The 22469-nt window shown below is 37.3% G+C and overlaps 1 protein-coding gene across 1 annotated transcript in view; it reads left to right on the forward strand.

Annotated features, from left to right (window-relative positions):
• The window catches only part of EYS (eyes shut homolog), an 875293-nt gene that overhangs the window by 642388 nt on the left and 210436 nt on the right, over positions 1 to 22469 (forward strand). Inside the window, exon 36 of the mRNA XM_074581469.1 lies at positions 4174 to 4403. Within this exon, the coding sequence (XP_074437570.1) occupies positions 4174 to 4403 (230 nt within the window). The remainder of the gene's footprint in view (positions 1 to 4173; positions 4404 to 22469) is intronic.

Genomic DNA, 22469 nt, shown 5'->3' on the forward strand with positions numbered 1-22469 from the left:
TAAAGGGTGGGTGTCAGGAGGATGGGGCCAGGATCTTTTCAGTGGTGCCCAGGAACAGGACAAGAGGTAATGGGCACAAACTTGAGCATAGGAAGTTCCACCTAAACGTGAGGAGGAACTTCTTTCCTTTGAGGGTGGCAGAGCCCTGGAACAGGCTGCCCAGAGAGGTGGTGGAGTCTCCGTCTCTGGAGACATTCCAAACCCGCCTGGATGCGTTCCTGTGTAACCTGGTCTGGGTGACCCTGCTCTGGCAGGGGGGTTGGACTAGATGATCTCCAGAGGTCCCTTCCAACCCTGCGATTTTGTGATTCTGTGACACGATGCCCCTGAGCCTTCTCTTCTCCAGGCTGAAGAGTCCCAGCTCTCTGCGCCCCGGTCACTGGCCCTGGCATTAAACCAGTGGGTTAAACCAGTGACACACAGCTCAGCCCCTGGCGAGGCTGAGCTCCCGCACTGCCCGGCCAGGGCACAGCTGGGGACTCCTAGATGTTGTGTCAGCTTTTTAACCTGCAGTGGCCCTGACTCCACACACTGATAGTTTGGAGCTCTGTTTGAAAAGAGGAGAGCCCAGGGGAGGGAACGGGAAGTGCTGTTTGGTAGGGTATGTGTGCTTTTGTTTTAAAACATAACATCAAGCATGATCCCTAAATGCTATATTCCTGCCATTCAGCTGATCATACATCTCCTTTAGTGGTAAAGAATGTAATATAAAATAAACAAGACTTCAGATTGCACTAACATCTATATTTAGACAAGCATTTCAAACTTACATGCACTCAGCTATGAAACACAAGGTTACAGGCCTTTAAAACTCAGCTGTTTGAGCTCATCTTAAGATTAAAAACAATGTGTTGATGCTGGCAGCAAGTTAGAAGATCTTTGTGCGTGTTATTGACCTGAGAGACAGTGACAGGCTGGGAAATTGAAAAGAGAAAAACACAGAAAATTGTGGCCTCGTTGCGTAGCGTCAGTGAATCAAGTTTTGCCTGATTTATTTGGGTTACGCTTTGTCAAAACTTTTACCGCCTCGGTTACCAAATTACTCCAAACACTTCTTTGGCTCGTTATTCAAATAAATGTTTTAGTTAAACTGGGCTGAGCCAAGAATCGTTACTTATTCAACAACAGCAGCTTGACTGGCTTGCGAGTGCGGCTGCAGAGACGTTTGCGCCACCCCCCAGCCCGGGCAAACTCTTCTCGGCTTTTGGGGAGAGTAAGGCAGCGAGCCGCGGGGCGCCGGGAAGCCGTGCTGGCACCTAAGCAGTCAGGCACCATCTAGAAGCAAAACATCCAGAACGTCACTGCGAAGGCTGACACCCTTGCGAAAGACTAGCAAATGAACCAGGGAGAAATCAACCTGCCAAGGAGCTTTGCTTGCTTGCTTGCTTCTCCGTGGATTAGAGTGTCAACCGAAAAATGTAGCGAGGCTGTGCCACTTGCGCTCGTAAAGTTTTAGAGAAAAACGGTAGCTTCCTGCCAGAAAGGGGATGTGAAACTTCCATGGCTGGAAATCAGTGCTTCCAGTGGATACAAGAATGCAGGATTTGCCAGTCAGGCAGATATCCCTCTCATTCAGTATTTTACCCCTGACGGTAGCCGTGACCGGATTGAGAAGAATAATTTTTGCTGTGTTCATCTATAGGATTATCTGTCATTAGAGAAATGGTCTTTCTAATAGCTAGTAGTGAGACCTTAGTTTAGGCCCTCATTCTTTCCCAAGTTTTATTTAGTTTCTGTTGTTGATATTTTTCCAGGAGGAAGAGAAAAACCAATCCCAAATCCCAGTAATAGCTCCCAATAAATTTCCCTGGTAAATTTCTGGTTCTTTATGTAAGCCTACAAATAGTTCAGAGCTTCTCAAACGTTTAGTTCATGTTTGGGGAGAAAATTAAGGTTTTTTTATTTTTTAATTTTTTTTTAATCAGCGGTTGTAATCTCAGCAGCGGGTGACTAGGCATTTTTACTTGGCAGTGCTAGCCTGGTAGAAGATAACACTCATATTAGTGCACTCTTAATGCTGCTATGAGTGGAAGAGCCCACATGAAGACCGTGTTAGTTATTTCCCTTAGAAGAAAAGGATGGTTATAAACCCAGCAATTTCTTTGTCGTAATTCCATTCGTATAAATGGAAATATTGTTATTCTTTTCATGTAAATGGAAATAAACAGGAATTAAGTTATTTTCTTAAAAATCTTAAAAAGCCTCTTGTCAGCAAGTCCTCAGCCTCTGAAATCTTTTAGGGATTTGTTTTCAGCCGCCTTATTGTCTGCCATGTTTTTGGACGCTTTTCTCTCATACAAAGTGGATATCTTTTCACTGCCTTGAAATCCCTGTATCCTCATTTCTAACCACCATAGTGCATGTATTTTGGGTATCTTATATTTTGTAGGCAGCCTGCGTCCCTGCTGCAGTATCCCCCTCTAACAGTTCCCTTACCTTTACTGCTCTGCATGTCTCCTCTTTGCTCTCACGTAATCCCTGTGTCCCTTTCGCTCTTTCCCAGGGCTCCATTCCTTTCTCAATTACTATGCCTTTCTCTGGGTCCCCTCAGATATTTACTTTGTCCTGAATTATTTCTGTCCTTCCTTTGTCCAGCTTCTTTTCCGTTCTCCCCGCCGTTCAGCATGTGTCATCGTCTTCATACAGGTTTTACACATGCTGTATGGATGATGCAGAGAGTGGATTTTTTTCGTTTTCTCATTTAGTGAGACTTACACGTGCCATACTTAACTGGGATGTGATGTACTATATTCTTTCACAATATTATAAAGCTTATTAGTACTTTATAAAACATGGATTCCAAAAAGTAAATTATGAAAATCCATTTTCAGGTTGTCATGACTAAACAGGCTATGTAAGACATTTGGAAGCTAGATTTAAGACGACAAATGCCTAGAGTGGAGAATGCAAAGTCCCACTGAAGGGGTCCCATCACAGTGCTTTTGCCGCTTTTATTTTTTGTAAAGCAGGTTTAACACATTGCCAGAAACACTGGCTTTCACTGGCTGTGATGCCTATAAACCACTGTGTGAAGTAGGTCATTTCTATGTTCCGTTTTGGCCAAAATGTTAGTGACATTTCACTTCAATCTCATCTCCCTTTCTCCAATATGATTTTTTTTTTTGCACAGTATCAAGACGTAAGAGAATTTTTCAGAAAGTATAAATTACTGATGAAGTAAAAGTAGTAAGATATTTTATTAGATTACTGTTGCCAAATTTCAAAATTAGAAGTTGTTATCTGGGAAAAAGTAGAACCTCTTGAACTTCATAAAATGAAAGAAGAATGTCTCTTTCATGTAAAATTTAGTGAAAACTATTTTTTTAATTGTGCAAGCTTATCAAATAGCCATGAATCTTCTTGTGACTTTTGATTCCTTTTGCTTTGCCTTCATCGTAGTAATTTGTGTGGTGCATATAAGTTGTTCTGGTTAGTAAATCGTTAGCCTTAAATGTGTATGGTTTTAGTGAGTCACAAGTTTGTCTCTCTGTATAAGACAAAAAGCAATAATAAAGAGATAATTAGGACAAACAGGTGGTATTGCTGACTAATTTCTAGCGACTTTGAGATAGAAAATAATTGAAAAGAAGGAAAATGATTAACATATCAGTCTAGCAGTTAATGTGAGAGCTCAAAAATTGAGACGAGACAGAGGATGTCATTCATGTGGGGAAAAATGAAAAGAAACCCATCTCTCTCTCCCTCCCCCCCAGTTATTTCTATGAATTCAAAAATATTGTATTGCTGTACTACAGCATTGTCCTCCTGCATACGCCTGCTTAACCTACTTGTTTGAAAGTCGTGTCTTCTAGAACAGCCTTAAGAGCTTTGAGAACGTCAAGCAATAAAATATTTAATAATACAGGCCTGTATTTATTTATGACTCTATTGTTGACATCCACCAAAAAGGAATTGGGAGGGCACGTACATGTTGTGCTATATGCATGGAGTTTATTTCTTGCTCCTTCACAGGGAAAAATACCTTCATTATCTTTTTGCTAGTTTTCAGGATGGGAACTTGATTTGGGAATTACTAATATACTCACATTTTCTTAAATATAATCTGAATTCCTAAACAAAAGAAACCAGCTGTTTTTTAAATGAAACTGAAGTGCAGTGGCAAAATTATGTCTCGTGATTTTTTGTTTTGATGTGTTGTCTCTATCCTTTCAGGATTCCTGTACCCACACATCTGTCAACAGCATTCCCTATGGTTTCTTCTGAGGTGCCCGAGTTGCCTGAGCCTGTTGTGCCCTCTCGGATTTCCCCTGAATCGCCGTCTGTATGCCTGGAAGGACTGTGCCATAATGGCGGGACTTGTCACCCTCTCTCTCTGCCTTCTGGGGCCACCTCGTTTCAGTGCGACTGCCCACTACACTTCACTGGTCGCTTCTGCGAAAAAGGTAGTCAGGGGTTCATTCTTTCTGTATTAGTTGTGAAATGCAGGTCTTACGCATCTTTGGAGCAGGAAAAGGGGAAGAGGTGATGATCATCATGTTTCTCTGCTTCCATTCTGGTTACTGTTGGTAACTCAGGCGTAGATTCATTGAGGTGTTTGCAGTAAGTGGAGGGTAAGATGGGTGGTATCAGTCAGGCACAATAATAAGAGTTGCAGGCTTGAGTTAATGAAAAAAAAGCGCTATTTGTGCAAATTGTGCGCAGTGTTAATGCATGTTATGCAACCTAGTATTTCTGGGACAGAAGAAAGTTAACTTATGAAATTAAGGAGAAGGTATCCTTAAAAGATTATATGTTTTCCATTTCTACATTTTCTTCTCCCTTTTTTTGCCACTGTGCTTAGTCCTTTGTTGAAAAAGGATTTTTTCAGTCTGTAGCTCATTTATACTTCTATTGTATTACTGTTGCTTATAATGCAAAAATTAGTCACATGAACATAATTTAATTAGGATTTGAATAAAAATTAATTCTTCTAACAATTTTGGTTACTTTGTAAAAAGAATCAAGGCTATAGGACAAACTGATCAATAGCTGCTAGGGTTTCTGGTTTGCAAATGTAATTACTTTGCATTGCTGCTTTTCAGAAAGTTCTTTTTTATGACATTTTTATAGCTAGCTTCAAAAACTCTTTTAGCTTTTAAGGTACAGTGAGTTATAAATGGCAGTGGATAATTCTCATTGCATTAAAAGACATTACTAGTATACAGGAAAAGAACAAAAATATTGTCTAGATTATGGTTATAGAATTGTAACGTCCTCCTAATGAACTTGCCATGGTATGAAATACTGGCAGCTAGAGTTAAAAATGCCCTTGCCAGACTGCTGGTGTATCTGAGCTAACATCACCTTGTATTACTGTCTGAAAGTAGGTCATTATGCTCACTATATATGAAAGCAATCAATGACTGTAGCTCTGAAAAAAAATTGTCGTGTGTTGCCTAGATATCAGAGAATATTTTACCTTTCAGCGTTTCCCAACTTTATAATAAATTAAATCATATATTTTCATATTGTCAGTTTTAAAATTGAAGTCTGTGAATATCTTCTGTGCCTTTGGTATCTGAGCATACCATTTGTACTTGCTTTCAATACATGGCAGCTGTGCAAACTGCACCATGATCCATAAAATAGTGGAACCAAAAAAGTGGGTTTCCTTCAAAGATAACAGAATTAGTTTATCATTCAGTGTGTGTTTCAATTAAGTATTTTCAATATTTCCATAAAGTGTTCTATTTATTTACATACATTTTATGTGACAGAATTGCCTTCAGTGTTCCAAAGAACGCAGCTGGTTGGCATCCGTTGTGTCAGCATTATCTGCAGTATTTTGGGTGGGAGCAGGTTTTGGCTTGGGTTACACCAGGAGCAAGCAAAGTTAAATTTAAGCGGGAGTCTGCTAGACATCCAGTGGTAATAGGCCGTATCAGTGTATATGCACAACCACACTGTTGGGTGACACCTTGTCTGGACTCCACCGGTGCCTTCTACCAGTGTCTGATTGCTGTCGCCTCCTGACCTAGTCCTACCTTCCAGCTGATCTGTCAATCTCCAGGAGTCTTCTACGGTTTGGTGTTTTTAATGAAAAATGCCGTAATCTATGTTTGAATCATATTATACAGGCTGAGTACTTACCTCCCTGTGCCACAGACCTTCCAGTCCATTGACTGAAACAGCTATTTTTGAGTTGCTCGTTTGAAAATACATCATCTTAAGCCATTTTCTCCTTTGAAGCTTAACCAGCACCTGCCTGCTGAGTTCATACAGTGGGATGAGTTGATTGTCTTCCAACTACGTTTCCAAGGGTATTTCACAAGTTTATATTACCTGTGTAAATGAACGGGTCCCCTTCTCTCTCTTTCTGTGACTTTGTTTCAAAACTCATGTGTGAAAATATGACTGAATTTTGACTAGCTGAAGAATAAATTAGAAGTAGGGGACTATTACACTAAGTTGCAGTTGTAACCAAATCTCTGATGATTAGGACTGAAGCATCCTCTGTTAGACACACTGGTAACTATTCCATCCAATGAAATCAGAATACAAGCTTGAAAAAAATCCCTGAAATAAGTAGCTGCTTTTGAGAATGTGTCCTCAGCTGTATAATCATATCATCCTTTTAATGGTTGAATATCTAGTTTCCATGAGATATCTTTTCTTTTTTTCTAAAATTGGAAGAGATGCCATTTGCCTTGCTGAAGCTTGCAGGCATGCTTGATGATGAGATTTTTAACAGCGATCCATTTTTCTGCATAGGATGTCTTTTAATAGTTCTGGCACTGGAAGAAGAACATTTCTCTTCTTTTTTCCCTTTGTGTGGAGAAGGAGACTTAAAGAGTTCACCTTTTCACAGAGCTCTACTTTTACCTTCTAGAACCCACTGTCCCTACAGGGAGCCGTGCTTAGCACTCCCAGGTCAGCCAGGGCTGCAGAATGTGACAGGCTCATCGGCAGCTCACCGGGGCAGCTACAACCTAGGGCACATGCTCCCACGTCGCATGTTTTTGTAGGTCAGGATCAGATTTGGTGTGTCGTGTATTTACTGGCTGAAAAGTAACTGAAACATAATGTCATTTTATTTAATCACGAAGTTTCAACGAGATTGATAATTTCGTGTAATGAGACCAGAAATTGCCCAACTGAACTATCATTATAAACCTTTGATATTCAGGGACCAGTTTTTCAAGAAGTCTGGAGAGAACTCATAATTCCAGGAGATAAGGGCATCTTGATTATTTACTGTAGACCTTGCAAAGGAGAAAGTAAATGATCATGTATGCAATCCCAAAGGGATTTTGTCTCCCAAGGAAATTGTCTCTTGACTCCTTAAAGATAGCTGTGATCTTTTTTAATCATACTGTAACGTTCACCTGTACATTTCAGTAATATGAACTTATTAATCATCTTAGTGATGTACCTTGTACTGCAATTAACTAACTTTCAGCAAGAAAATATCTCATACCCTCAACTGGCATAGTAACCGTCAGCATGGCCCACCACAAGGTCTTGTATACAAACCCTGTGTAGATACCTTGGCTTCATTACAATGTGTGCATTTGTTTATTTCCTGTCTAGGTTAAGATATACCACTTAGTTTCTTAGTGAATATTTCTGACAACATATAAGACCATCTTCTAGACTGAAAGCAAGTGAATGTCATTATCTCAGTTGCGTGGTTCAACTTGATAGCATCTTATTATATGCAATATTGCATTTTCCCATTAGATTGCTTCTTAACTAATAAACTCCAGCAGCTTGTTCTGCGCTTATGAGAGATATGTTCAAGTCATAAGTGTCATTATGGATATATTAGGGCCAAGCCAGTTTATTTAAATACACAGTGTATTTACTCTAAACTATCAGTTACCTCTGAAATATGAAATGTCCTTAAATGACAGTTTTCAAAAGTGGAAATCTGTCTCCATTTTTCTGAAGCAGAAAATTATGGATAAAAACGAGTGTATTTGCTGAAGTCAAACTGAAGATATCAACACTGAATATATGCCAAAATATACAAAGTGAGGATTTAGTCCAAAGCGCATATATGCAACCATCTGAGCCTCAGTTCCCTTTAATACTGCTTTCAGTATTTCCTTTTTTTTTATTTTTACTACAAACTACTGAAGTTATCTGGAAATGAGAAATTGCTACAAGCTTTATTTTAAAAACTCTAACTTTAAATGCAACATAGAAAATTTGCTGCCAGTGTAAATTTAATCTTTATTACTGAGCAGTGAGTGCTAGGTCAAACAATAGAAAGGAAAGATTGTGTAAATAGGGAATACAGTGAAGGGTAGATAGCGTACTCTGAGCTACCTTTTTTTCTTTTCGTTTCTGGATAAATAAGCTTTTTGACTTTAATATAAAATGTATCCTTCTTTCCTCCATGAAACAAGTCTTTATTAGCTAAGCTGTTTTATCTGCTTCATTGTGAAACCCCTGCACAGGAGCAGAAAAAACATAATGCTTCTGCTTTAGCATGAAGGCAGATGGTTGTCTATTACTGTAAAGTTCATAGCGATAGGTTTAGAATATCACTGTCTTGCATGTGCAAAGAAAGTACATCCCTGACTGTTAATTATAAGATTAACATTTTTAAAGTCTCCAAAATTTTTAGTGTTTTGTGAAAGTTTTGTAAATTGTTCAATAAAAAGAATATTTAAATGTCATATGTTAAAAACAGGAAATCTGTTTAATTTGCCATGTTGCCTGTGAATATTCTGTACATTACTTAAAGGTCCAACTCCTTTGACAAATCTCCAAAACTAAGAGTAAAATAGGAGGCTGTTACAGGCATTTATCTTGCAACAGTCCCATCCGGAGATTTTGCTACATTTGTTCCCTGAGATACACTTGTTGAATTCCTGATTTGTTGAGTGATACTTGATAATATCACCCTGAACATTAGAGGTTTCTGTTACTGGCAGCTTTTCTAGACATTATTCCTAACTTAACAATTCCAACTTGTGTATTGACTAGTATCATTCGTCTCTGACAATTTTTTTTCGTCTTTATGTATTTGGTTTTGAATATAAATGTAATCGGACCAATTCCTGTGATTACAGCCATATTTAGAAGCATACAGTCTCATTTCTCCAATAGCTCATACATCTATTTATCTCCTTAATAATGTTTATACTGTGTTTTTATGATTTAAAGCAAGTCTGTGACAATTTCCATCAAAAAGAAGGATGAGGACCTGGGAATCATATGAAGAGGTGTGGATGAGGAAGGGCAACCATACATTCATCTCCACATTCAAGTGTCAGTTTGATATACCCAGGAAGAAAAACAGGATACTGTTACCCCACATCCTCTGTTTTTTCCAGAATTCAAGTGGTTTTTCACCCATTTGGTCCTCCCTCAAAATGATCGATAACCTTTTAGGACTCTGGGAGCAGAAAAAAAAAATTATAATGGGTTTAGAGATATGTATAAACTTCAGTAATAAATTTGATGTCAAACCACAGGCAGTGTCTAAACTCATGAGATACCTATTGATTTCCCACAAAATAAACATAAGCTCTCTAGCTTTTGGGCTAGATTTGAAAAAACTAGTAAGTATTCCCTTCAGATTCAGAATGGTTTTTTAAAGGGTAACTTTAAAAATTAAGAACAGAGTGGGCTAATTAAGAACAAACAAGGATTTAGCCAGAAGTTAAATAATTTTGTGTATTGGGTTTGATACACTAGTTGCCATTATAGCAATTTTAAAGTTGTGTGTAGAAAATAGCTAGCCATTCCCATGTACCCATTGTGTGGTACCATAAAATTCAACAGGAGTACTATTTTGGTGAGCAATGCAAAAAAGGAATTTTCTAAATCAATTTTAATGTTCTTCTCTGCACTTTCACTCATAGATATAATCTTGCAGTTTGACATGAGACTGGACAAACCTTGTGAAGTGTAACTTGTTAACATTTCGTAATACCCTGCATCTGTGAGTAATCATGTTCGTTGCACAGTCACCTGGATTTAGCATATGGTCCCTCCTTTTTTCCTACTTAGTTCACAAAATTATGGAGAAGTTTTTAAAGATGTCTAAAATATCTCCAATCTGACTTGTTTTATCAGTTACTACATACCATTTTATTTTTTATTATTTTATTCTGTGTTAATTTGCTGAAGTGTTTTTGAAATTGAAGGAAAATAGGATTTTGCGGGAACAGCAGCTGGGTTCACAAGGAAGTGGTGAAGCAATTTTCAGCTAATCCTTCTTCCGCCTTCCTGAACAGTCTTGTAGAATTTTACTGCCTCAAAAGCAAGTGTCAGTGTACCTGAGCTTTAATTTAGAACTTATGTTCCAGAGCCAGTGGAGCGTGTAAGCTTTACATGTATTTAACTGTAAGAGTGTAAGAAATCTGTGTGATTCATGTCCTTAATGTTAAGGACACAGGTATTCTGCTACATCAGATCCTGAATTAGGATCCATCCATTACGTTCCTAGTTTGGACTATATCTCAAACCTGTCTAGGGAACTTCGTGAAATTGTAAAGCAATGTGGCAGTTTTCTGCGATTATTAAGAATAGATCAAGAATGTGATTAAATGAAAGCTTAGTTATATCTAGAGGGAAGATAACGAGAAAGAAGGAGGTTGTTGAGTTAGGGAAAGAGCTCTTCAAAGCACCAACCAACTCCAGCTGCTGTTCCAGTCTCTCTAAAGTTATTTACTATCGCACTGCCTCTTACCCCCAAACGGTGATCTTCAGAACAGCTGTAGGGTCTAGTGCTATAGGGTACAGTACAGAGCTACAGGGTTCTCTTACTGAACAGAGAGTTAATGTATATTTCAGAAGTTTGTTCTGGGAAAGAACGTTATGGAGCCTGTTGGGCATTAGTTGCTTTGAAAGATTACTGTGAAAACAGTTAATGGTGATAGAAACATTTTAAATAGTTGTCAATTTGCTAGTATATTCTCTGTTTTGTATTCACATCCATTCACATCCAGTCATGAGCCATTTAAAATACTTAAGTATTGTTTCAAGATTTATTTTTTCATTTGGGTGTTATTAAAAATTAGATAGCTGTAGCATTTTGTTGTAAAGGCTTGCACGGATAAGCACTTTTTAAGAAGTTATCCTTTTATTTCAGGGGAAAACAACTGATAAAAGCAGTAGAAACCTCTTTGTCTCCTTATGTAGATCAGACCTGTGAAATTTCGGCATTTCTATCATCAGGCATCCGAATCACTATTTCTTTAATGTGAATGAAAGTTTTCTTGTCATAGTAATCTTTAGGAGAATTGAAACAATTTTATAACAAACACTATTGTGGATAAGAACAGATAACAGAAAATGAAATAATGGCAAGTTTAGCATTTGTAGGGAACAAGCTTTCTTCCCTTCATTTTCCGCTTGAAAATGTTGATATAAAAATTGATTGTTTCTAAAACTTGTAACCTATTCAGCTGCTAATCTCCCAGCTCCTTCGAGTCATTTTTCATTCAAAGATAACCATTGTTGCATAGGTGACAAATACTTGCTTTTTTTCTTCCTTCTCCTTTTAAGGTATTTTCTGGAAACACCTTATTTCAGTAACACCTGAATTGCTGCCGTTTGTTCTGTTGGTGCTAATTTGCTGATAATCAAGTCATCTGTGGAAATGTTATGTGTCTCCCCGGGCAGTATGGCAATGCTTATTTTCTGAGCTTGACTCATTTGCATTCTTTCACAGGAAATACCATGTAATAAAGCAGATGAGGTATTAAATAATGTCTTTGAGCTTTGTTACATAGCCTGTAAGAAAGACACATAGAAGACTGGGTTTGCTTTTATAGCACAGAATAAACAGTACTTAATTAGGCTTTTTACCACTGAAATCACATGTGTTACTGAGTTAGGATAATGGTGTATTGTGCTACTTTGACATTTTGATTTCGAGAATGCTGCAATTAAAAACAGAGGCCTGTTTCGTTGCTGGATACAAAAGCATGCAGCCGCTGGTCCTCTCGCAGACCACTCTCAGGAGCTTCAGCTAGCTGAGAGTGTGAAACAAACATCAGGATTCTCCCTAGGGACCTCACTGAACTGTCCTGCTCACGGACGTGCTGACTGGCAGATCCTTTCAATGTCACCTCCCAAAGCGAGTGGTCATTTTGGGAGAACAGGGGCTCCTTACATGATGTGGGTACAGAGAAAATGGCTTTACTGTTTCCCACCCTAAGCATAAAACTGATTTAAGCATGAAACCCCACATTATTTCTAATTAAGAGTGCCTGACACGTTACTTTTCATGCATCTTCATGGAACCTGGGTACTTGTGTTGACATAAAATCTCAAACTACTGTTGTTTGAAGGGGAGGAAAAACTATGATATAAATGTTTGGAAGTCACTGATTTGAGGCTTCTCAAGACGGCAGATCTCCCATTGAGGAAAAGAAGTCAGCTTCTCTTATATAATAGACAAAGCTAGTTTTTCTTCCCACCACTGTAGTTCCTTTACATTTTTGTAATAACAGTTTGTGGTGATAAAATATGCAACTAATTATATAGCAAAAATATTTTAGCTATTTAGCTGGTTTAGCTACCCAGGAAATTCAGGATTTCAAAGGTGAATTTTCTATTATTAACATATACTTATATACTTACATTCTACATGTATGGAGATCAGTTCTGTGCAGAATGTACGGGAGATTCAAAAGCTTGGGAGCATGTAGAGTTCTCCTGTGTTTCAGTGGAATTAGTGAAAATACTGAATACGTCACCAAACAGAGCAAAGAGTTGAGGCATTGCCTAAACATAAACAGAAATTCAAATTACTGTCAGATTCCTACGTTCTGTTAGATTCATATTTAAGACGGGAAATTGCATGAATGAAAACGTATTTTCTATGTGAATTGTGTTGCCCTGTATCAAGAATTTTCGTTAATGAATTCTTAAACTCTATAAAAGACAAAATAAAACCACTGTATTATAAATAAATAATAAAAAACTCTTGCATATTGAATACAATGGAAAATATGCAAATATGGGTAATAAACCCAAGAGAATAAAGGAAAGCATCCTATTAGCCTCTACCAATCATAATGGAAAACTATAGATTCATATGACATCCAAAAATGTTTTCCAACACAGGGAATTATTCTTATAATAGTGTCTTATGGAAATAATCATAGTTCTAGTGATTGTTTCTTTTTATTCATATGAACAATCTGTTTCAGCGACAGTCAACTTCAGCAAAATAAAAAGCATAAATCAACCAAAAATTTATATGAATAAAATATGTATGAAGTGGCAAAGTACGGTATTTAAAGTTTCTTTTGGAGTTTAATAGCAGAAGCCTAGTCCCTGTTGGATGCCTGTCTCTTCACATATATTTTCTCATATAAAAGGGAGTATGCTACTGGGGGTGTTTTGCAGCACAGTTGCAAAATGAAAAAGGTTTATCCCTGCAGGTTTGTCTGAGGTTTAAATTATGGAGTTGTTGTTTTAATAGCAAAAAAAAAATTCCCATAAAATGGGAGTATTCCTACTAAATACATGTGTACTTCTTTAAATGTTTTGTTAAGAGCATAGTAGAATCAGTGTGTAACCCTCTCTGTTCCTGGAGATTCTCATTTAGGAGTTTTATAAGAATCCATGTTGTGGTAATTCTGCTTTTGATAGAAAAGTGTTTTAAATCACTCATAAAAATATTATTGCATAGAAAAGGTGCAGAAAATCAAGGATTTCCATGCATTAAAAAAATAGAGTATGAAGCAACATTTCATTCATTGCATTTTGAAATCCATCAGGCTGCATAAATCTCCTCCTTTAAAGATGAATCCAGACAGACTCAAGACAGGACATGATAAGATGAAATTCAGTTCTAGATTATCAGAATCAGTCTCCCACTTTTTGACATTTCTGGAGAGTAGACTGGGTGCAGCTGAGAATAAAGGGAAGAATGTCAGCCCAGATTTAAAACCTGAGCATTTCTATGATCCAGATGCTGATGCTTGAGGGTCTTAAATTTATCCAGAGATGCTGGCGAGGCAAAAGATTTGAAAGGAACAGTAACAATAAATTTTACCAAAACAGAACATTGTGGTCCAAAATACTGGCTCAAAATATGTTTGATGCAAGGGTCACCCTTGCTTTTTTTGTTTTGTTTGCAAAACAACAAAGAGTTAGTTTCAGAGGGATTTAGGTACATTAAGAAGGTGATTAAACCTTTGGTCCCTTTTAGATACACTAAAAAATTGATGACATTTAAGGAAAGGAGCAAGGAACAGGATAAAGAAACTAGTACTGTGTCATTTAACAACAAGCGGGACAGATTTCTAAGGTTGTGTGATAGAGCAGCTCAACACTGAAAACATTCTTGAACTACTAGTCTAGAAAAGCAAAATAAAAATGGAATGAGGAGTTATAAAGAAAAGTATTCATTGGCATTACACTTAATCCATCTGAAGGTATCTTACAAGAATAAAGAAATAAAATCTCAGACACAGAGAATGCTAACAAAAACCTCAGAATTATTTGGGGAAGGAAATAAATATTTTATACTTGACATTTGCCACAAACACTTTCAGCTTGTGGTGTTGTCATCTTATCTCAGTGCAAAGGTAGTCTGCTGCTTTGTTGTTGTTAAAAAGCGGTTTCAGCAGGGACCTTACCAACCCCTGCATTTTTCTGCATTTTCTTTTACCTCTGAAAAAACATCACGTCTTTCCTGCATTTCCAGAACAGAGATGTTCTTCATTCTTTCTTCCGGCTCCAGTAGCGGTACATTGAAATCCTGCTGAGTTGTTACAGTTTCAGCAGCAGTAGATTAATACTATACTGTTGTATTGCGGTATCTTATTTTTCTCATAAACAACCTGCCAAAAGTATATACGACTCCAACTCTATAAGTAGTGGTGAGGCTTACTCGTAATAATCAATAAGGCTTAGTTATTATGCATGACATTAGGATTTTTATAAGTTTTGGCAATGTCGTCATTTATCTATGCCATGATTGTTTGCTTATAACATGGCTGTTTTCATTCTCTGCTTTCAAAGGTGCTCTCCTATTAAAAAAAAAAAAAAGTGCCTTACCCCTTAACATTTGATTCATGAGTCTTTGAGAGAGGATATAATCAGACAATGTCTGCCTACAAAAAAAAAAAAAAAAAGGTGAGGGAGGAAAATGCTGACAAAGTCTATGGAAAAGTAGTGTCTAATAACAGAAATGCTTCTTACTGCACCTGACCAACACTGTTTTTTCTTTTCTTTCTTAACATTATGTTACAGACCACGCAATATTGCTATTATGCCCTCGTTTCTTTTCCAGCTTTGTTCCCCCAAATAAACTGGTTATATGCTATTGTGTATATGTGTATAATACACAAAAAGCATATAGGAACACTACAGTTCAACTTTGTAATAGTTTTATCTCTTTTCCTGTCACCCTTTTTCATCTGTTTATTCTGCTGTTTTTTTGGTAGCTGTTGGGGATCCTTTGTGACTTGCCAAATGCACCCAGCGCAGTGTGAACAGAACAGCAACAGGAGGACTCTGCACCTTTTTTTATGAACCGCAGTCTAAAGACAGGGACAGTTTTGTCACCTCCTTGTATCTGACAATTTCTTTTCACTCTTACATGCACGAGTCTCCCAAAAAGAAGGGAGGCCTGCTCTGAGGGTTTTCAATCCTTGCTCAGGTGGAAGGTGCCTGCCCACTGCTACAGCCTTGCACTACTCTCTTTATAGTCCAGTTATGTGGAAAACGTATTTGATTTCAGTTTAATCTAAAGTTAACCTTACAGATACATCAAAGCATATGCGAGTATGTTATGTTTCAGCTATAATACCGCTCTGTGAGGCAGTCTGAGCCATGTAGAGGTCGCTCAGCTTGCTCACCTAGAACAGTGTTTGAACTAACCGGCCCATTTCCCAGGGGTCCGCAGGAGATGCATTCTGTGGTACAGGCGTTCACGGTGCTTGAGGTGGCCCCCGTGGTGGGAAGCTCAGGTCGGTAGAACTGTTGTGTGCCATATCCCATTTAATAGAGAATGTGAGGGAGACAAGAAGTTAAAGTGAATTTCTTTACTACTGATATTTTTACTAAATGCTTAGTGGAAAAAATACTTCCATATAAAATACTCCTTTGGTTTTCCCATTGCTTTTATGTGCTATCTGCACATGCTTAGCGTGCTTTGGTGTTATTTATAAGTGATGGTGACAGTAACTTTGAAGATGAGATAATACTTACTAAACAAAGTCTGAATCCAATTATCTCTTGGTAGAAATCTGGGTGAAATTCTAAAACCAGTCATATTTAGTCCAATCAAGTCCACCTTATGACTTTTTTTTTTTCTTAAAAGACCATGAATATTTCCCTGTTGTCATCACTGAATAAAGACTGAGCCATGAATTTTCTTCTTTTTTTGGGGGAAAAAAAAATCTTAATTTTTGTTGCTTCCATTTATGTTTTCTATGCTATAATTCAATTTTTTTATTCTGGCAAAAAAGTGGAAAACTTTGTAGTACACTGAAGGTATGGCAGCATAACTATTAAATAGCTACTCAGAAGAATAACTCAGATGAAAGCAAAAACTGAGAAAAGATTAACCTTCAAATATCTCTATAATGTTTGCAAATATTAACATTGTTTCTTTTGCCCTTAATGTCTTTGGACATCATCATATGTAGAATAAAACCATTAAGTTTGCTTATCAGTTCTTCACTGTGTAGTGTTGTGATGTCCTTATTAACTTCCTTTTCTAATCCTGGGATGTCTGATCATTGAGATCCTCGGCTTTCAAAAGTTAATATAGTATCATAAAGAGCATGAGGCTCGACTGGATTAGCAGCCATTGCGATCTCCAAAATTAATAGAATGTGGTGAAGGTGAAATGGAAAATTTCGTGAAAATTTGGGGTTGAAATTTTGTAAACGCATTGGTCGCCTAAAGAGACGATGTTAGGAAATGATTGGAGAACTTGAATAAAAAGCTGAATAACTTCACTGCTATCAGCCAGAGATTATTTCAGAAAGTACATCCAAATACTTGTGTTACAATTTGAAGTTAATAATTACTTTGCTTTACTTGTCCTATCTTTGACCACAAAACCTATGGCCTTTGTGTTTTTCTGCTGGTTCCATAAACCCTTCTCTTGAAATCTGCAGTAGCTTGATGCTTATTTTCATTGCTTTTGTGACCACTGGAGCATCACACCTATGATACAGCAGAGAACAGAATCCACCACCCAGCTTAGCTTGGTGCTCTGCACATGTCACATCAGGTCTACAATAAGAATAAAGGAAAGAGGGAAAGGATTTAGGGAAGAAGAAGAATACGTATATTCTGAGATGGCCTGAATCACTCTAGTGAGACCACAGAAATAGTTTTCTTTAGCTATTCGTAGTGGATTATAAAAGCTGAATTAAAGGTAGGAAAGAAAAGGACCAAAACGGAGCATAGAGAGAGATTAGTTTCCAGAGAGTTTGACTTGAAAGAGATATGTTTTGGAGAAAGATGATGTCACATAGCTTTGCAGAATTAGTTTCCTGGAGCCGACTATTCAGTTATTTCGTGGTAACAGTAGAAGAGGTAGTTGCGCAGACAATGTTCAGTGTAAAGGAAAAAATAACAAAGCCAAATACAGTGAAAGAAAAGTAAACTAGACTGTCAGAAATCAAAGAATGTGACTGTTTCTCAGTCAACACAGAGCGTATTTGACGAATGAAAGAACAATCAGATAAGGAAGTGAAAAGAGCATCCCCTCCTCCAGCCCCAAGTAAACCTACAATAATTTATTAGATCAAAATCCTGTTCCTGGGAGTAGCTTAGGGAGAGTACTTCAGGACACTAGAAGCAGCTCCACACATGCTCTGCAAAAAAATGGTTTTCCAGTTACCGACATATTTTTTTCTATTGTAGTCTGACAAGTTCAATGCTTGATACAGAAACTGTTACTATTAAATAGCATAGGAGTCTAGAAACCAAACTCTCCTGTGTTCTTGAATTAGCCTCAGACTCACTGTGTGACCTTGGACTTCTGTTCCCTCACCGCAAGACTTGCTGCACATTCTTCCGTAGTTTTTGGGGGACCATAATGATGTGATTCTGCTTGCCAAGTGATAAGTCACTCTTCTATTCTTTATGTAGATGTTTTTTAAGATTTCCAGGGCTGCCTCAGGAACGTCCTTTTTTACGTCCTTTTCTAATCATGGGGTGTCTGATAATTCAGATCAGCTACCTTTGAAAGCTAATATAGTATTTTAAAGGACATGAGGCTCAGTGAATTAGCAGCTACTGTAATCTGTCAGGTTTCAGAAATTAAATTCTACATATCTGTTAGCAATCATGTCCCACAAAAGTAAGTTCCTAAGCATTTTTTTCTGCCAAGGAGCAGCAGATCACTCAGAGAGTGTTTTCATAGGCAGAACCAACTGTCTTTAACTCAGTACAGGACAGTCAGCAAAGACAAATTCATTCTCATGAGAATGCTTGGGAATTAGATTATGGATGAAGGTATTTCTGATCAGGAGTTTTTAATCCACTGCCCCGTAGTTTAAGATCAACCACAGGTACTCCATGTGTTTTCGAGGACCCTATTCATCATACATTTTCACAGAGCACAAGCCGTTAGTCTTGTTTCTCTGAAACAGGCATGTGTACATTATCAGTGATTTTTTTTTTATTTCTTTCTTATCCCAGAAGAATTCTTTTTTTTTTTTTCTCAAGAGAAAGTTTAACTTTGCTTGGATTTGAAAACTCAATATGTTAATGCGCAAAAAAAGTCTGGAGGATTCATTTGCACTGAATAATTTAAAAATATCTATTTCTGTATATCATTACTATCAATGTACATCTAGTATCTGTAATTCATTCTTGGCAACAAATCCTATTTGTTATTAATAACAAGAAATATACCTGTCAGTCTAGTTATTACATAATGGCAATTTCCCTCACTTTTAATGGAATCAGTTACACATATAATTAAAAAACTTTATCTTGGTACACCTTTCCTTGGTGATTGGCTGATAAGAGAGAAAAAACATCCTCTTATAAATTGGATACTCAGCATGTATTCAACAAGTTAGGAAACCTGTAGTAGCTCAGATATGTGATTTCTCCTGAGAAAAATCTAAGTTCATAGTTTATATGGTTTGGTACAGATTTCAGAATCTTGCAATCAGAAGAAAATCCAGACCCCACAGTGTAAGTGTTTCTTGCCTTGCTAGAATACACGGCTGTTTCATGACTTGATAACTTTTATGATATCATATTCCAGATAATGCTCCCCTTATTGGCCTTTTGAATTATATTTTGACCAGATGCTCTGTGATTGTGCTACTCTACGCATGTCTGCATGATCAGTGACAGATGGTCATGCTGTAACTCCATATGAGAAATCACTGGTCTTGAAGCAGCCTGTGAAGAAATCATAAATAGTGTGATTTTATTAGCATGGGAATTCACACATTTGGGAAAATTACTACCATCTGTGTGCATTAGTGCAGCATCATGCCTTTTCGATCAGATCTCATTCATGCCCTGCCAACTTTGTTTAGAAATTGAATTAGTAAGTATTTTTCTGCTCAAGATCATGCAGACAGGCCTCTCTGTGTCCATCCAGTTGCTGTCCTTGGAATACCAGAAAGCTATTATTGCCAACATTTTCATATATGGCTGTATGTCAGAGGATTCTGATTATGATAGAAAATAGATAAAGATGGCAGTTTTGTTATATTCCATGTTCTCCATCTACAAGAACAGGGTTTGTCTGGAAGCTGAGCACCCTACACCACATCGTATTTGCCATGACTCACCCATCAGGTCTGCAGAACTCCACAACAGGAAACCTTAGCAGACATACTCTCCTCATACCATATGTGGGAAATCGAAGAGGTATATCAAAATACCTTTTAAAAACTTGGATTTAGCTTTAACCATGTATATATTTAGGTTTTGATTAGTTCCTAAAATACTAGTGTCAAGCAGGATTCAAACAGTTGGTTTCTGTATTTCAAATCCTTTTAGCTCCCCTCCGCAGTATCCTACTATGCCACTTGAATCTCTAGTCATAAAAAAGAAGTTCTATAAATAAACTTCACAAACAGATTCACTCGACTTCATGAGAAAGCCATAGGACCTGCAGTATAAGGGATATTTTTCATGTTACTTCTGGAGATATCTCAGGAGGTTTCTGATACCAATGAGAACTTGGTGCCTTTCATCCTAGACAGTTTATTAAAACTGAAATAGAGCAATTTGGCATTAAATTTGATCAAAGATTATTTGGCTGCTATCAACTTCACTTTTTTTGTCAAACTTTCTCCCATCCTCCATTAAAGCAAAATTATTCAAGGTTTTGATTAAAAAGGATAGGCGTTTAAACCAATTAGAGACGTAGTCACATCTAGGACCTTAATTTAACATTTTTAGCCTACGGAGCTGTCTTAAATCAGTGGCAACATGATCCCTAATAGACGTATTATTAAAAGTCACTTGCAGTTTGGCAAGAGAATGGACTTCTGAGCTGTGATGGCACTTTCCTTGCCTGCTGTCTTTACAATCAATTTCCATCTAGAGTTGCTGGAAGTAATGGAAATACATTTTAATGCAAAATCTTAATGTATCAGTACCATTTCCTAATTCTTGTCCTTTGTCTGATGTCTGTTAACAGCTCACACATCTTCAGTGTTTAGTGTGTTCTAGTCTTCTGTCTTCAAATCATCCACATCTTTGTCAATACTTTCTGGAGATGTCTTAGGAAGGAATGAAAGGCAAAGCTGTCTCAACTCAGTCTGTTAAGATGATTTTCATTTAAATGAAAATTTGCTGTTGAGTAGTCTGTCACTTAGAAGTCACTTAGCCAGGACTCCCTGCTATCACTGGAGTATGTGTGCAATTTGAATATTGATACAACAGCTGCAGGCATCTGTTTATAATTTCATGAAAGCTGCTGTCATTAGATCTTCAAGAGGTCGAGACAAAACTTTTTGTTATTTGTGCTCTCAGCACTAAGTGTAAGAATTCTCATGATGCCTTTTGCAGGGAAAAAAAGTTCAAGTAAATCTTCAACACAAAATACACACAGTGCCTTTGTGTCATTACTGGAATATACGAGTAGGCAATTCATTTTGAAGAACTACCTAATGTGAGGTGATTAAGTTCACATTTTCTATTATATACTCCAGAAATTATGAGAAAGTTATCTAATATATAATTGAAGTTATGCAGGTATTTAGCAGTAATTTATAAACTTGGTGTTATGTATGTCAGTCCTAGATGAAATACTGTGCAAATAGCAACTTCTATGCATTACATAATGAAGTAATTTTTACAACATTTTATAGAAGGAGATTGTTCAGTGTTATGTATACAAATTAAACACTCGATGAAGAATTTGCTATATTAAATATGCAAATTGAACTTAAGGAAGACATGTAACTGAATTAGCACTGAGAAATCCCTGGTATTCTGTGATTTACTTGGAGAGAGCTTCAGAGAAATTTAATAGCACAGAGTTAGCAAAGACATGAAAACTTCTACCCATGAGAACAGAAGTTTTTAACTAAAGTTTAATGAGAAAAGTAGTAATAATTGTCCCCAAACTAGGGTAAAGTGGACAGGAAACTTGCTGGGCTTTGGTACTATTGATTATGGCCTCCTAGAATGCTTCATTATCAGCCAACTATGCGTTGCTTATAAATGCATTAGAGTTCCGGGACAGATCACTCATTGTTAAAATTGGCAGATCAATCCCTAAAGGCAGACAGGGTGCAGAGCCTAGATGTGTGTGGTCCCTCAGTAACATCCCTCTTGTACTTCTACTTCTTTGCAGATAATTTTGTTACAGACTATAAAGTATCCTATTGATTGAGCTCTGAAAGTTGTAAATGTGATTTATGAGCTATATGTGATTAAAAGTGTGGCTGCTCTGGGGGACACAGACATTTCTCCCCCCTTGGTCTAACACTCTGTAAATCACTTAAATCCATTGCCTGAGAGAGTATGCCCTTATAAAAGACTAGTAAAAATGGAAAGTTGCGTTGCAAAACTAGGTAGGGGAGCTTTATTTTAACCAGAGTGCTAGGCAAAAAGATGGATGAGCTATAGGAGAACTAAAACACTGCAAACATTATTCACTGCTAGATAAAGTAATACAGTTTTTCCAGCAATTTTTGTAACTACAGCAGTTTGAAGATAGTAAAGTATAACTTGACAGCAGCTTGAGCAGCTGAGCTGTCACTCTTGGCATTGTCTTTTTAATTATACTTTTATTTGATATACAGTGCTATGTATCCAGTTTTCCCTCAACAGGAAGGAAGCTTTATCTTCCAAAAAATCATGCAGACTGTGAGAAGTATAGTTTTTAAGCAGACAACACGTTTTCCCAGCTTTCTAGAAGCAAGTATTTAGCTGCTTTCAATTTGTTTACCTGTGAAATAAGATGTGTTTGGGGACTTTGGACTTGGGTTGCTTTTAAGTTAGAACCAAGTGAACAAAGAGTGAAGATATGTGATATGTGTTGGTGTCCTTACTACTAATTAAGATGAGGCATTTTGTGAGTGCTCACATGACTTATCTCTCGTGGCTGT

This window comes from Larus michahellis, chromosome 3, assembly GCF_964199755.1.
Source record: "Larus michahellis chromosome 3, bLarMic1.1, whole genome shotgun sequence".
Taxonomy (NCBI): domain Eukaryota; kingdom Metazoa; phylum Chordata; class Aves; order Charadriiformes; family Laridae; genus Larus; species Larus michahellis.